The sequence below is a fragment of the Armigeres subalbatus genome, chromosome 2 (assembly GCF_024139115.2).
Source record: "Armigeres subalbatus isolate Guangzhou_Male chromosome 2, GZ_Asu_2, whole genome shotgun sequence".
Lineage (NCBI taxonomy): Eukaryota > Metazoa > Arthropoda > Insecta > Diptera > Culicidae > Armigeres > Armigeres subalbatus.
In genome coordinates, this window is record NC_085140.1 from 292,123,153 (window position 1) to 292,135,927 (window position 12,775).

The 12,775-nt window shown below is 43.0% G+C and overlaps 1 protein-coding gene across 1 annotated transcript in view; it reads right to left on the reverse strand.

Moving 5' to 3' along the window:
• Window positions 1-1,585: 1,585 nt before the first annotated feature.
• Window positions 1,586-12,775, reverse strand: part of LOC134212417 (myosin-G heavy chain) — a 329,579-nt gene continuing 318,389 nt past the window's right edge. Inside the window, exon 8 of the mRNA XM_062690250.1 lies at window positions 1,586-2,687. Coding sequence (XP_062546234.1) covers window positions 2,448-2,687 — 240 coding nt within the window. The 3' untranslated portion in view covers window positions 1,586-2,447. The remainder of the gene's footprint in view (window positions 2,688-12,775) is intronic.

The following is a 12,775-nucleotide window of genomic DNA, read 5'->3' on the forward strand; positions in this document are numbered from 1 at the left end:
CGATCGAACATATCGTGTCCGGGTGTTCAGCCTTAGCTGATTCAGCCTATCTCGGTCGTCATAACGAAGTAGCCAAGATTGTGCACCAACAGCTTTGTGCTTTAAAGCACAACTTGGTTAACTAGTTTGTCGCCTACTACAAATATGTGCCTGTCCCGGTTCTGGAAAATAGTTTCGTGAAGCTGTACTGGGATCGCGAGATCATAACGGATGTCCTCATTCGTGCCAATCGGCCCGATATTGTGGTCTACGACAAAAGGATGAAGTGGGTAACCCTCATCGACATTGCTGTACCGCTAGACCATAATGTCCAAACAACATTCTCCAACAAGATAACGAAGTACCACGACTTGGCGGAGGAGTTGAAGCAGATGTGGCACCTGGAGGACGTGCGTATAATTCCGGTTGTTATCTCAGCAACCGGAATCGTCCCGAAATCTCTTCTGAGATCCTTAGGAGAGCTGGAACTATCTCATAACCTCCATAGCATCCAAAAGACAGTGGTTCTTGGAACTTGCAGCATCGTAAGAAGATTCCTGAACCACCATAACTAATACATCCGGTGCAAACGTTTATTATAGGATTTTAAGTCAACCGGCGAATGAGATCCACAGAGCCTAATCCCCTTTGGCATTCAGATTGCCCGGGGTAGGTGAAAATTCCCAGCACGCTTGCTGAGGAAGTGCCAAAACTCTATAATAATAATAATAGTTGTCGAATAAATCTCCCATGGAATCTGAAAAGTATTGCCTCTTCTTGAATCCAGTCGTCGACATTAGCAGCCTATTTTTCTGTAGATCTCTACAATTTTAAATTCAATTGCTCTATTACCAATCACTTGATTAATTTGTTTTGTTTCCAACGCTTCTGTTGTTATTTGCGAACTTTGTTTAGCAGTTTGTTTCTCAGCTCGCAAATGAAACATGAACTTACGAACTTCACCATGCGACGGCAAATTAGATGACTTGGAAAACAATGGCAAATATTCCCCAACAAACAGAATATCCTCCATTCTATGAACGATAATAATAATATACAGTGTGACTGATTTCACTTCTTAAGTTCAAATAAATACTGATAAAGGGAAAACCTAGAATGGATAACATCGGATCTCGACGTTTCAAGCATTTTTAAGTCATTTGGCATCAAAAACAAAATTTCGATTTTCGACTTCTCCTTTTTTTCATGGGTAAAAATTTCAAAACCATGATGAATTTTAGACACCCCCAAATCATGTCCGATTGAGCTCAAATTTTGCATGGGGTCATATTTTGGGGTAATGAAACTTGTGAGCATTTTTTATAATCTTTATTAAAGTGATTTTTAAGTTTAAACAAAGTTCATCACTACCTAATTAATAGATGAGCAATGTCGTTTTTTGAAATTTTGAAATTGACACTTTTTTTCCCATACATTCCATTGACACCCTAGACCATACATTATAAGATAAACAGACTACGGTGCTGGATAAATTTTCATTCCACCCGATAAAATATTCCAATGCTTGGTAAGGAGCGTCTTCATATATTATTGAAGTTTAATTTGTTTTTGGATATGTTTATCTAAATCAAAACAAAACATAGTATTTTTATTTCGAACAGAATCATTTTATTATCGCTTTCATGCTTACATGGAAGTACTAACATATAGATACAGTATAACTGTGTGATTTTTCTCTATTCAATTCTGATAAATACTGATAATAATGTGAGCCTAGTCCTAGCGGATTTAGAAATAAAAAAAATTAAATATATCTACGTGTGAGCGTCAAGGTTTGACAAGATAAAACTTCTATCGAACATCATAGATGAAAAACGAAAAACTTTTCGAAATGAAATCAATATTTGCCTGGAGCCTATTAAGAGGAAGATTCTTTTTCCTCTTTTTATATATTAAGTCTTTCATGTGTGGGCGTTTATCGGTTAAGTTACATTTTTCCTATCTGTCTAACAGTAAAATAAATAATTGCATCATGCTTCTTCCTTGGATTACGATTAAACTAACATCTTTCATTGTTTCCTACTGTTTATCCACTGATTGCCTACAATGGCTGAAATTAACATAGAGAATCATGCGTAACAAAGATAACTATCGAATCTTAACCTACGCGTATCGGCCGTCAACTTCGGCCGGAGATAACAAGTCGCTTAACGGCTAAGTAACGAAGACGATTAAAACGTAATATTGTACATGTCCCGGCGAAATGAATTTGATTTTCTCTTCTTTGAATTGTCATCAATCGATTACTCCTGATCGTTGAAACACGAAATCCTTCGAACGGCTCTGCCTAAGTACGTATGCTCTTTGCGGGCAGTGTCAGACGCTACCACTTAATTTTGAATTAGTAAGAGTACGATTCATCACGCACAACATTGGAAATCATTCACTGGTCTGGATGGGTCTACTGTTCATAAGTTTTGAAGTCTTTTTAGATCAACCCGGGCTTCCTATCCAACGGACCCGTTGCTCGGTGGTCGATTGGTCGGAGTGGTGTCCCCTTTGCTGCTGCTGCTCCTGGTGGGGGTCGGAGCGGCACAGAGGGCACACGGGCACGGGCCACCAAGTTTCTTGGCCAGCATGGATTTTAGCTTCAGTGCTGGCCCCAGTTTCATGCCCAGCGAGTTGGTCAGGTGTTCCTCGGTGAGTAGTGGAAGACCCGCACCGTCGATGCTCTGGTCACGAAAGTTCTGTAAGTAGAGGAGGAGAACAAGGAAAAGAAAGATTAGGAAGTTGTTCCGTACTAAAATGGAAATGTGCTTTGATCCAGTTACAAATAGCTGGGCAATGTAAAATTCAAGGTCAGCAAGTAAGATTATCAAGAGTATGCGATATGAGTTTATGTAGCGCTGTAACGAAACGACACAGAAAGTTGATAAAATCTTTGGAAAAAAAATATATATAAGGGAACTAATAATAGAATCGATTCTTTAACCATTTTTTATCTAAATTATAAACAGAAGGGGTTTCTAAACTCTCATGTGCTTTCATCGCCGCAATTCCAGTGGCATATTCTGAGTATTGTTTTCAATATAGCGAAAAAAAGAATTCGTTCTTTGCGCACTAGCAGCGAATTTTGGAAGACTTGATAAGTAACACCTTATAATATTGATATTAGAAATCATCTAAATCGTCTATCATTTAATCTTTCACTACATAATACTTAATGAAGTTTACCCTTAAACAACAAAAATTTAACAAACGAGTGCCTCGGCATATGGCGCAAAATCCAAATCCAAAGGGAGCTAGCCCCCAAGTAGCGCTCTTCTCTAAAACGCAAAGATAAGCGCAGCCGCCAATCCAAATCCAAGAAGTTAACAAATGCACCCCGTTATTACGATCGAACCAGTGCCGGTAATGGTAGAGGATCGTGACGATGTTAGCCCGAGGCGCGTGCCGCAAATCCTTTTGCCTTATGATGCTGCAATTTGCGACCGAAAGGAAGCAACTCGGAAAAGACGGCGATGATGATGCTTATGCTGCTGCTGTTGCTGCTGCCGTTGTTCATGTTATTGCGAGCGCATTGTGCTGTCCGCTTGCACACACATATCGTGTGTTCTGCTCTGCTTCCAGCATTCCAACAATAATGGGGGCGAACATCGGAAGGGATTTGGGCGAGTTTGAGGAGGAGGTACATAAGTGATGAAGATTACCACCATATAGACACACTGATCTGCATATTGCATGCGGTGTTCAGGTGGAGCGCCAACTGCCAAGTCGACCTAATCCAATGCGCAGAATGCAGTTTATGGCTGAGGATATGGTTTATGCCGTGTCTTGGCTTGTCTTAGTTGCTCCGCTCCGGGTTTCATCAAAACCGCGTTGCCCTGATTTCCCGATTGCGGCGCGGTGGTGGAGCTGTTTAGAGCCTATCATTAGCTACGTGCGGTTTGGACGTTTTTATGGAATCCTACAATGTGGTTCATCGATGCAAGGGAACTGGAATTCGAGAAATCGTTTGAATTATGTTGCTTATCATCATTAGGCATATGTGGCAAACATCACTTTAGAATGCAAGTGTTATATTGCATTATACGCGATTAGATTGATTTTATATGGTTATCATATCACGTATTCGTCAAATCTAGAGAGCAGGTTGGAAATGTCATGAATGAAAAAAAATAGAATGCTAAATAGTAGGATGAATTCAACAGGATTGGATCGCACTGTTGTTAAAAGAACAACACATTTAGAAAATATGAAATATTGTTTTCCGTCGGTCTATCGGAGCGGGAATTGGCATAAAACTACTTTGTAAACCAAAAATAGTGAGAAAAGTTTTCAGTTTCAGTTGGTTCACCTCAAAGCGTTTTTTTGGTGCTTGAGTTATTATTTATTCAGACTAAGGCCGAAGTGGCCTGTGCGGTATATAAGAGTCTCCTCCATTCGGCTCGGTCCATGGCTACACGTCGCCAACCACGCAATCTACGGAGGGTCCGCAAGTCATCTTCCACCTGATCGATCCACCTTGCCCGCTGCGCACCTCGCCTTCTTGTGCCCGTCGGATCGTTGTCGAGAACCATTTTCACCGGGTTACTGTCCGACATTCTGGCTACGTGCCCGGCCCATCGCAGTCGTCCGATTTTCGCGGTGTGAACGATGGATGGTTCTCCTAGCAGCTCATGCAACTCGTGATTCATTCGTCTCCTTCACGTACCGTCTGCCATCTGCACCCAACCATATATGGTACGCAGCACTTTCCTTTAGAAAACTGCGCGTTGGTCCTCCACGAGCATCGTCCAGGTCTCGTGTCCGTAGAGGACTACCGGTCTAATGAGCGTTTTGTAGATAGTCAGTTTGGTACGGCGGCGAACTCTATTTGATCGGAGCGTCTTGCAGAGTCCAAAGTACGTACGATTTCCAGCCACTACGCGCCTTCGAATTTCTCTGCTGGTATCATTTTTTGCAGTCACCAGTACAGTCACCACTTCCTATCATGTCCTTCGTCTTTAACGTGTTGATGACTAGTCCGATTCGCTTAGCTTCCCTCTTTAGTCTGATGTAGGCTTCCTCCATCTTCTCAAAGTTACGTGCCATAATATTTATGTCGTCGGCGAAGCCAAATAGCTGGACGGACTTATTGAAAATTGTACCACTCGTGTCAATCCCAGCTCTTCGTATTACCCCTTCCAAAGCGATGTTGAATAGCAGACACGAAAGACCATCACCTTGCCGTAACCCTCTGCGCGTTTCGAAGGGACTCGAAAATGCCCCTGAAACTCGAACTACGCACATCACCCGATCCATCGTCGCTTTGATCAACCGTGTCAGTTTATCCGGAAAACCGTGTTCGTGCATTAGCTGCCTTAGCTGGTCCCGATCGATTGTATCATATGCGGCTTTGAAGTCGATGAATAGATGATTGCGCGGTAGTTGCTAAAATCCAGCTTATCGCCCTTTTTGGGGATGGGACACACGACACCTTTCATCCACTCTTTCGGCAAAACTTCCTCCTCCCAAATCTTGTTAATGACCGAGTGCAGTGCTCTAGCCAGTGCCTCACCGCCGTGTTTAAATAGCTCTCCTAGTAGTTGGCTAACCCCAGGGGCTTTGTTGATCTTCAGCCGGCCAATCTCCTCCTGGATTTCCTGGAGATCCGGAGCCGGTAAAATTAAGTCCTACGCGCGTTCTCCCAGGTCCATCACCATACCGCCATATTTGTCTGGCACATCGCCATTCAGGTGTTCTTCGTAGTGCTTTGGATCACCTCACACTCGTTCGTATGAAGGTTCCCGTTTATGTCCTTAAACATATCAGGCTGTGGCACGTGGCCCTTACGTGAACGGTTTAACTTTTCATAGAACTTTCGTGTGTGAAAGCGCGGTACAGTTGCTCCGTCTCTTCACGGTCTCGATCTTCCCGCTGACACTTTTTCCTCCGAAAAAAACGTTTGTCTGTTCCGCACCCGTTTGTATTGTGCCGTTGCAGCAGATCTTGTTGTTGCTAAGAGTTCCAGGTAGACTTCGAACTCCAAACAGTCAAGGTCTACGCATCAACCCCCGTAATGGAGACAGTTATTTAAGGCGAAACAAGTTGCTTCACCCCTTCTTGATATAAGTTTTATTCTAAGAAGTTCTTGTTGTTGTCACAGGTTCCATGTAGTCTACGAACTCCATAGAGTCAAGATCTGAAGATTCACCTCCGTAATGGAGGCAGTTCTTGAGGAATAAACAAGTTATGTGAACCCTTCTCGGTATATGTTTGCTTTCCAAGTAGTTCTTTTAAATTAAGTTGATTTACCTTTTAAACTTTTTATTCGGTCGCTACGGGTGACGGTGACGGCGCTCAAACACTTCGCTGGCGCAATATTAGCAGGGAGGTGACAACGGCGGGCGACCAATGAACGCACAGCTGAGTGGTGATCGGGCAGTGGCCTGCTGATGGCGGGAACGTTGAAGCGGCGACGGTGATGCGCTGAGAAGCTTGACAATTGTTGAATGGCGGCTGGATGACGCTAGACTGGTGGTCGGTCGAGAAACTGCGCTAGCGTGGCGTCAATCGAAGCTAGCTTTGCACTGGTGCACCGTTGACCGGTCGAAGATCGCTGGCGGCGTAGAATGGCTTCCGGGAAGCAAACGGCGGCTTGAAGCCTAACGACGGGGTTGATGGAAAATCCCACGGGCGAACGACTTAGGTGAGGAAGAGCTGTCGTAGCGCAGCGCCGGGTGGTGTGACGTTTCACCACGGGCTTGATGTGGCGTTTCGCAAAGGGCTTGACAGCGACTGCTGGGCGGCCGATAGCAGAGCATGACCACCGGTATGACCCATGAAGCCGACTCCGATCCCTTGGACCACCTCTTATTTGCGCCTGAACTAGCCATTCCTCGAGTCCACGCGCCACCTTCTGTGTAGCTCGGAGAGGCGGCTCGTTAGCAGACGGCTGGTGGTTTACCGATGAACGGAGACGGGGTGAGGTGGCTTGGTTGGCGGCGAATGTCGAGGGACGATGGCGTACTAAGGCTTGGGCGGTGTATGTTGGCGGGAGTCAATCAACGGCGATTTTTTAAGCGTCCTAACGGTCGTTTTGAAAATAATTTCCACTTCACGGTACAGGTGTGTACTGTCACGGTTGCAAATTTCGGATCACGGTTGCAAATTTCGCAAATTTTCCGGATATATCCACGAGGAATCGACGTTGCTTCCCACAAATACACAACCGCACCATCGTTCGATCACACGATTAATAATCTCTTCTTGCCGCCTTTATCCTTTTCGACGAGCGAAATCTCCCGGCCCCACTCGGTGCTCACTCTCGCTGCATCCGCCAACATAGCTCCCCATTTCGCATTTGTTCTTTTTCGTCACCCGTTATCATTTTTAGTTTTGGTAACCGTCGTCACCGCAGCCAAACGAGCGAATTTTGAATTGCCCGTTGATTCCTATCTGTACAAAATTATACCCTACAATCCCACACAAATTAACAAAATAGTTACCATTCGGTAACACTCCATAAAGTCAAGATCGGCTGATCATAGATGAAAGGTCTACAGACCAACCTCCGTAATGGAGGCAGGTATTGAGGAGTAAACAAGTTGTGTGTTTATTGGTATATGTTTATACTCCATACAGTTATTGTCGTGGCTTTCAGGTAGTCTACGAACTCCATACAGACAAGGTCTGCGGATCAACCTGCGTAATGGAGGCAGTTATCAAAAAATAAACAAGTTGTGTGACCTTTGCTTGCTATATATTTGCATTCCAAGTAGTTTTTGTTGTTGCTATTGGTTCCAGGTTGTCTAGGAACTCCATAGAGTCAAGATCTGCAGATCAACCTCCATAATGGCAGTGATTAAAGAATAAACCTATTGTGTGACCCATTCTTCGTATATGTTTGTATTCTTAGTAGTTCTTGTTGTTTTTGTGGCTACCAGGTAGTCTACGAACACTATAGAGTCAAGGTCTACGAATCTTACCCTGTAATGGAAGCAGTTATTGAAGGATGAACAAGTTGTGTGACCCCTTCGCGGTATAGGTTTGCAATCCAAGTAGTTCTTGTAATTGTCATGGGTTACAGGTAGTCAGCTTGTGTGCACCTTACTAGTAAATGTTTGAATTTCAAGTAGCTCTTGTTGTTGTCATGGGTTCAAGGTAGTCAACGAACTTCAATGAGTCAAGATCGGCTGATCAACCTCCGTAATAGAGCCAATAATTGAACAAATTACAGGTTATGCAACCTCATCTCGGTAAATGTTTGCATTCCAAGTAGTTCTTATTGTGACTATAGGTTCTAGGTTGTCTACCAACTCCATTCAGTAAAGATCTGAAGATCAACTTTAGAATCAGAGACATTTATTGAGAAATAACCAATTTGTGTTATCCATCGTGGTAATATAAGTTTGTATTCCAAGTAGTTCTCCTTGTTGTCATATGTTCTAGGCAGAATACGAACTCCATTGAAACAAGACGTGCACATCAAGCTTTATAGCGTAGTCAGTTATTGAGGAATGAACAAAATGTGTAACCCCATCTTGGTATGTTTGCATTTCAAGTGGTTCTTTTTGTAGTATACGGCTAGTGTATGGCTTGTAAATGCAAAATGTGAATAAATTGTGACGAGATAACTTCAAGCCGAGAATGTGTTAAACAAATATCGAGGGGTAGACAAAACCAATGATTGACAAAATCGGGCCAATATTGCAAGGCGCTCGTCCAACAGTGAAAACAGGCTGATAGTCCTGCAGCTATGCGTGTAGATCTTTGGGCCTTTAGGTTTTTTTTATGACCATGAGCATATTCAATAAACGTATTCTGTTCTATGTACCATAAACGGCATGTGCCACTTTTGAAACAAGCCGAAAGATCTCTGGTCACGCATGAAGGACTTAAGGCCTCACTCCAGAGTTTCTTGGATGACCATGAACATATGCAATGGACTCATTCTATTCTATGTACAACTAAGGGCATGTACCACTTTTGAATCATGCCGAAAGATCTCTTGTAACGCGTGTAGATCAAAACGCTTTATTCTAGGCACGTCTTGGATGAATATGAACATATTCCAAAACACAGGCCCAAGCACTAAAAGGTTCCGATGAACTTTACATTCTTGAAAATGATGATAAACTCTGCTTATTGTTCGTCATCATGGATCTGCAGCGCTTATGAATACGTCGGGAATGATTTCAGATGAGTTGGTAGATCAGAGGTCCCAACTCCATGAGATTCTTGGCTGACTCATAATACCACATAAAATAGGAAAGATTTGCTTATTATGTATTCATTCATGGACCCAGAGCCGTTGTTAGTTCACTTGAAATAGCTGTTGTTTAGTTGCAAGACCTTTGATACAATTTCAAGACTCATTGGTGCACAAAGAACATCTTAAGACCTCAGCACTCAAACAATTGGACGACTATGATCACGAGAACAGTTTGGACGACGCTAATACCGAAATTGGTAAAAGACACATCTTCAGACTGAAAGTTAGTTAAATATCAAACTTTGCTTACCTCAAAGATTGCAACTTTTTTTTACGCTCCAAATACCCAAATAGCGCTCCCTCTTTTTAAGTCCTAAATTTGAAATAACGCTCCCTCTGTTTATGCTCCCCTGTTTTGGGCGCAAAAAGAAGTTTTGCAGTATCGGAATATCTTGAGTTAGTCTGAAATTATGATTTCATGATGCTGGGACATTAGGCCGAACGGTCATTAGGCCGAATCAGCAGTGGGGAGTGATAAGTGGAGAAGAAAGAAAGTGAAGGAAGAAGGAAGAAGGAATAAGGAAGAATAAAGAAGGTATAAGGAAGAAAGTAAAAGGAAGAAGAAGGAATAGAGAAGATGAAAGAAGGAAGAAAGGAAAAGGAAGAGAGAAGAAGGAAGAAGAAGAAAAGGACGAAGGAAGAAGGAAGAAGGACGAAGGAAGACGGAAAAAGAAAGTGAGAAGAATGAAGAAAGAAGAAAGAAGAAGGAAGGAAGAAGAAGGAAGAAAGAAGAAGGAAGAAGCATGAAAAAGTAAAAAGGAAGAAGATAAAAATTAGAAAAATAAGATAGAGGAAAGAATGGAAAAAGAAGAAGGAAGTAGAGAGCCAGACGGATGAAGGAAGAAAGAAGTGAGTAAAGTGAGGATGAAAGAAGAAAGAAAGAAGGAAGTGAGTAAAAAGTATAAAGAAGGAAGAAGAAAAAAGTAAGAAGGAGGAAGAACAAAAGTTGAGCGAATAAGAAAAAAGAAACAGCGAAGAACAAAGAAAAGAGAAGATATACGGAAGATGAAAGAAGGAAGAAGCAAGAAGGAAAAACTTCATTTCTTAAGTTTTGCTTCGTACCTCTTATTCGGCCATTCGGCCTAATGACCTTCAGGCTAATGGCCTTCGGCCAATTGGCCTGATACCTGATTTCATATATATATATATATATATATATATATATATATATATATATATATATATCACCATCTAGCGGCCAAGTTATAAACTAACCAATGCCTCATGAGAAAGCACACGGCTCTCTGCATAATCATTTTGAAAAGATGCATTTTAAAATAAGTTAGATTTTCAGATATAAGTAAAATAAGCATGAAAAATCACTGTTTTTGTATCCTTTCTCACGAAAACCCCTCGGCGTGATGAACCCGCTCACCTATGGTCAATCTTAGGTAACGTCCTGAAAGATGATTAAATTATCTTTCGAAAGATCCCAGAAAATCCGAAATTGTTCAAACAATCAAAAAATATATTGATTTCAATTTTGGGTCAATATGACCCCAGAGAACAAACAACGTAAGTTTTTTTTTGATAAAAGGATACTGTAACGCTTATTTTCAAGATTTTTCGAGCAAATTTGCACCTAGGGGACAGATCTCGGCGAGTTTTACAAAACTACCTAAAATTATGAGAATCGGTTGAAAACTAAAAAAAATGGCAGCCTTTCAAAGTGGCCTGGGGTCATATTGACACCAGAGAATAGACAAAATGTTAAATAAGTGGTCTGGTTGATTGGATTAAATAAAAAATTTATATTTTCTACGCACACACTTAAAATAAATCGCCGAATTCGGTAAAATTTTACCGAAATCTCAACAGCTGAACTGTTCGGTAAATAATTTTACTGATTTTCGGTGATTTTGACAGTTGAACAATGGAAAATATTACAAAAAATCTGTAAAATTATTTACCGAACAGTTCTGCTGTTGAGATTTCGGTAAAACTTACCGAATACTGTGAAATGAGTTAAGTGTGCACCAAAAAATTATGAATATTACGTAATTGAATAAAATGAGACAAAACCACATGACATAAACTGAATCGTATATTTTTCAATGTTAGATGATTCAAAATTAGATGTCATGGAAACTAAACACAGTAGGCGGTGTGACGCACCTAACGCTCTTGCAGTCGATGACTTGATGTAGTGAAATACTTGTTCAGTGCAAATCGTGGAATCTGCTTTACTTCCGTCTCAATCACCCGTCTTTCAAGAGTCGAAGATAGCTGACTGGTAACGTGTTGGGCTATCACTCAGCGGGCTTATGTTCGATTCTCGTTCTAATCATTTTTTTTTGTCAATAAAGTTGTGATGTAAAATTAAACTATCACCTAATTTACCTCAAAAGTGACGCTCGTATATGTCGTTGTCGCAGCACCTAAAATAACATGAAGGCGTGGTGGCATCGCATGCACGCGAGAGTATTGTTACCAGCTGCTCGCCGCTCAGACCGAGAGTTTTGTGCTCGCGGCGGAGCGCTTCCTTAAACACCTCGTCGTCGAAGTATGATGTCTTCCACATACGAGGGCTAGGTCTCGCCCCTTCTTCCGTCCACTGAATGCTAGTCGTATAGTCGATACTGTAGCGAACCGCCAGGTGGTCGCTGTGAATGTAGCCATCATCTACCCTCCAGTTCGAACTACTCGTTTGGCCAGGGCTCCAGAACGTAACGTCGATAATCGACTCGGCCCCGTTCCAGCTGTAAGTACTTTTAGTACCGACATTAGCCAAGTCCACATCCAACATGACCAGTGATTCCAGCAGGATCTGCTCCCGTTGATTCGTGGATCGGCTTCCACATTCCACGGCCCAAGCGTTGAAGTCCCCCGCTATCATCACCGGCCTACGCCCCATCAAGCTGTCAAACAATCTAGCATGCGACCGAACTGCTCGATCGACCATCGAGGAGGCGCATAGCAGCAGCAGAAGAAGACTCCGTTGATTTTGGCAATGACGAAGCCCTCGTGCGTCGAAGACACCAACTCTTGGACTGGGAATTTCCCCGTTGTCCATATCGCCACCATTTTAGACCCATCGGTGACCCAATTACCGTTCCTGGCGGGTACCCGGTACTGATCTGCTATGATGGCGATATCCGTCAGCAACTGTCCATTCAGCAACTGTCTGACACAGCAGTTGCTGGGCTGCATCACAGTGGTTCAGGTTTAGCTGCGTTACCTGCACTGTGATTTTGCAGCACGCTTAAACGCCGGGCACTTCGAACCCCCCCAGGGGGTGCTTGCTGTTCGCAGCTTTGCTGGAACAGATCAAACAGTTGGGAGGGTTCGTGCAGCATTGTGCCTTATGTCCCTCCAATCCGCAGCGTCGACAGAGCTTGCTTCTGTCAGGGCCTTTGCAGTCCCATTGCTTGTGCCCCGGTTCCAGGCACTTGAAGCAAACTTCGGGTTGCTCGTATACCGACCATCCCACCTTGACGCTCCCTAACTTGACTACCTTGGAGGCTGCAGATAGCCGAAACAATGCTGTGTCCCTGCCGGACCTTTCCGTATCCGAACGGCTGCGGTGGCCGCCTCCACTTCACACTGTCGCCGCAGTGCCTCCACTTCACACTGTCGACA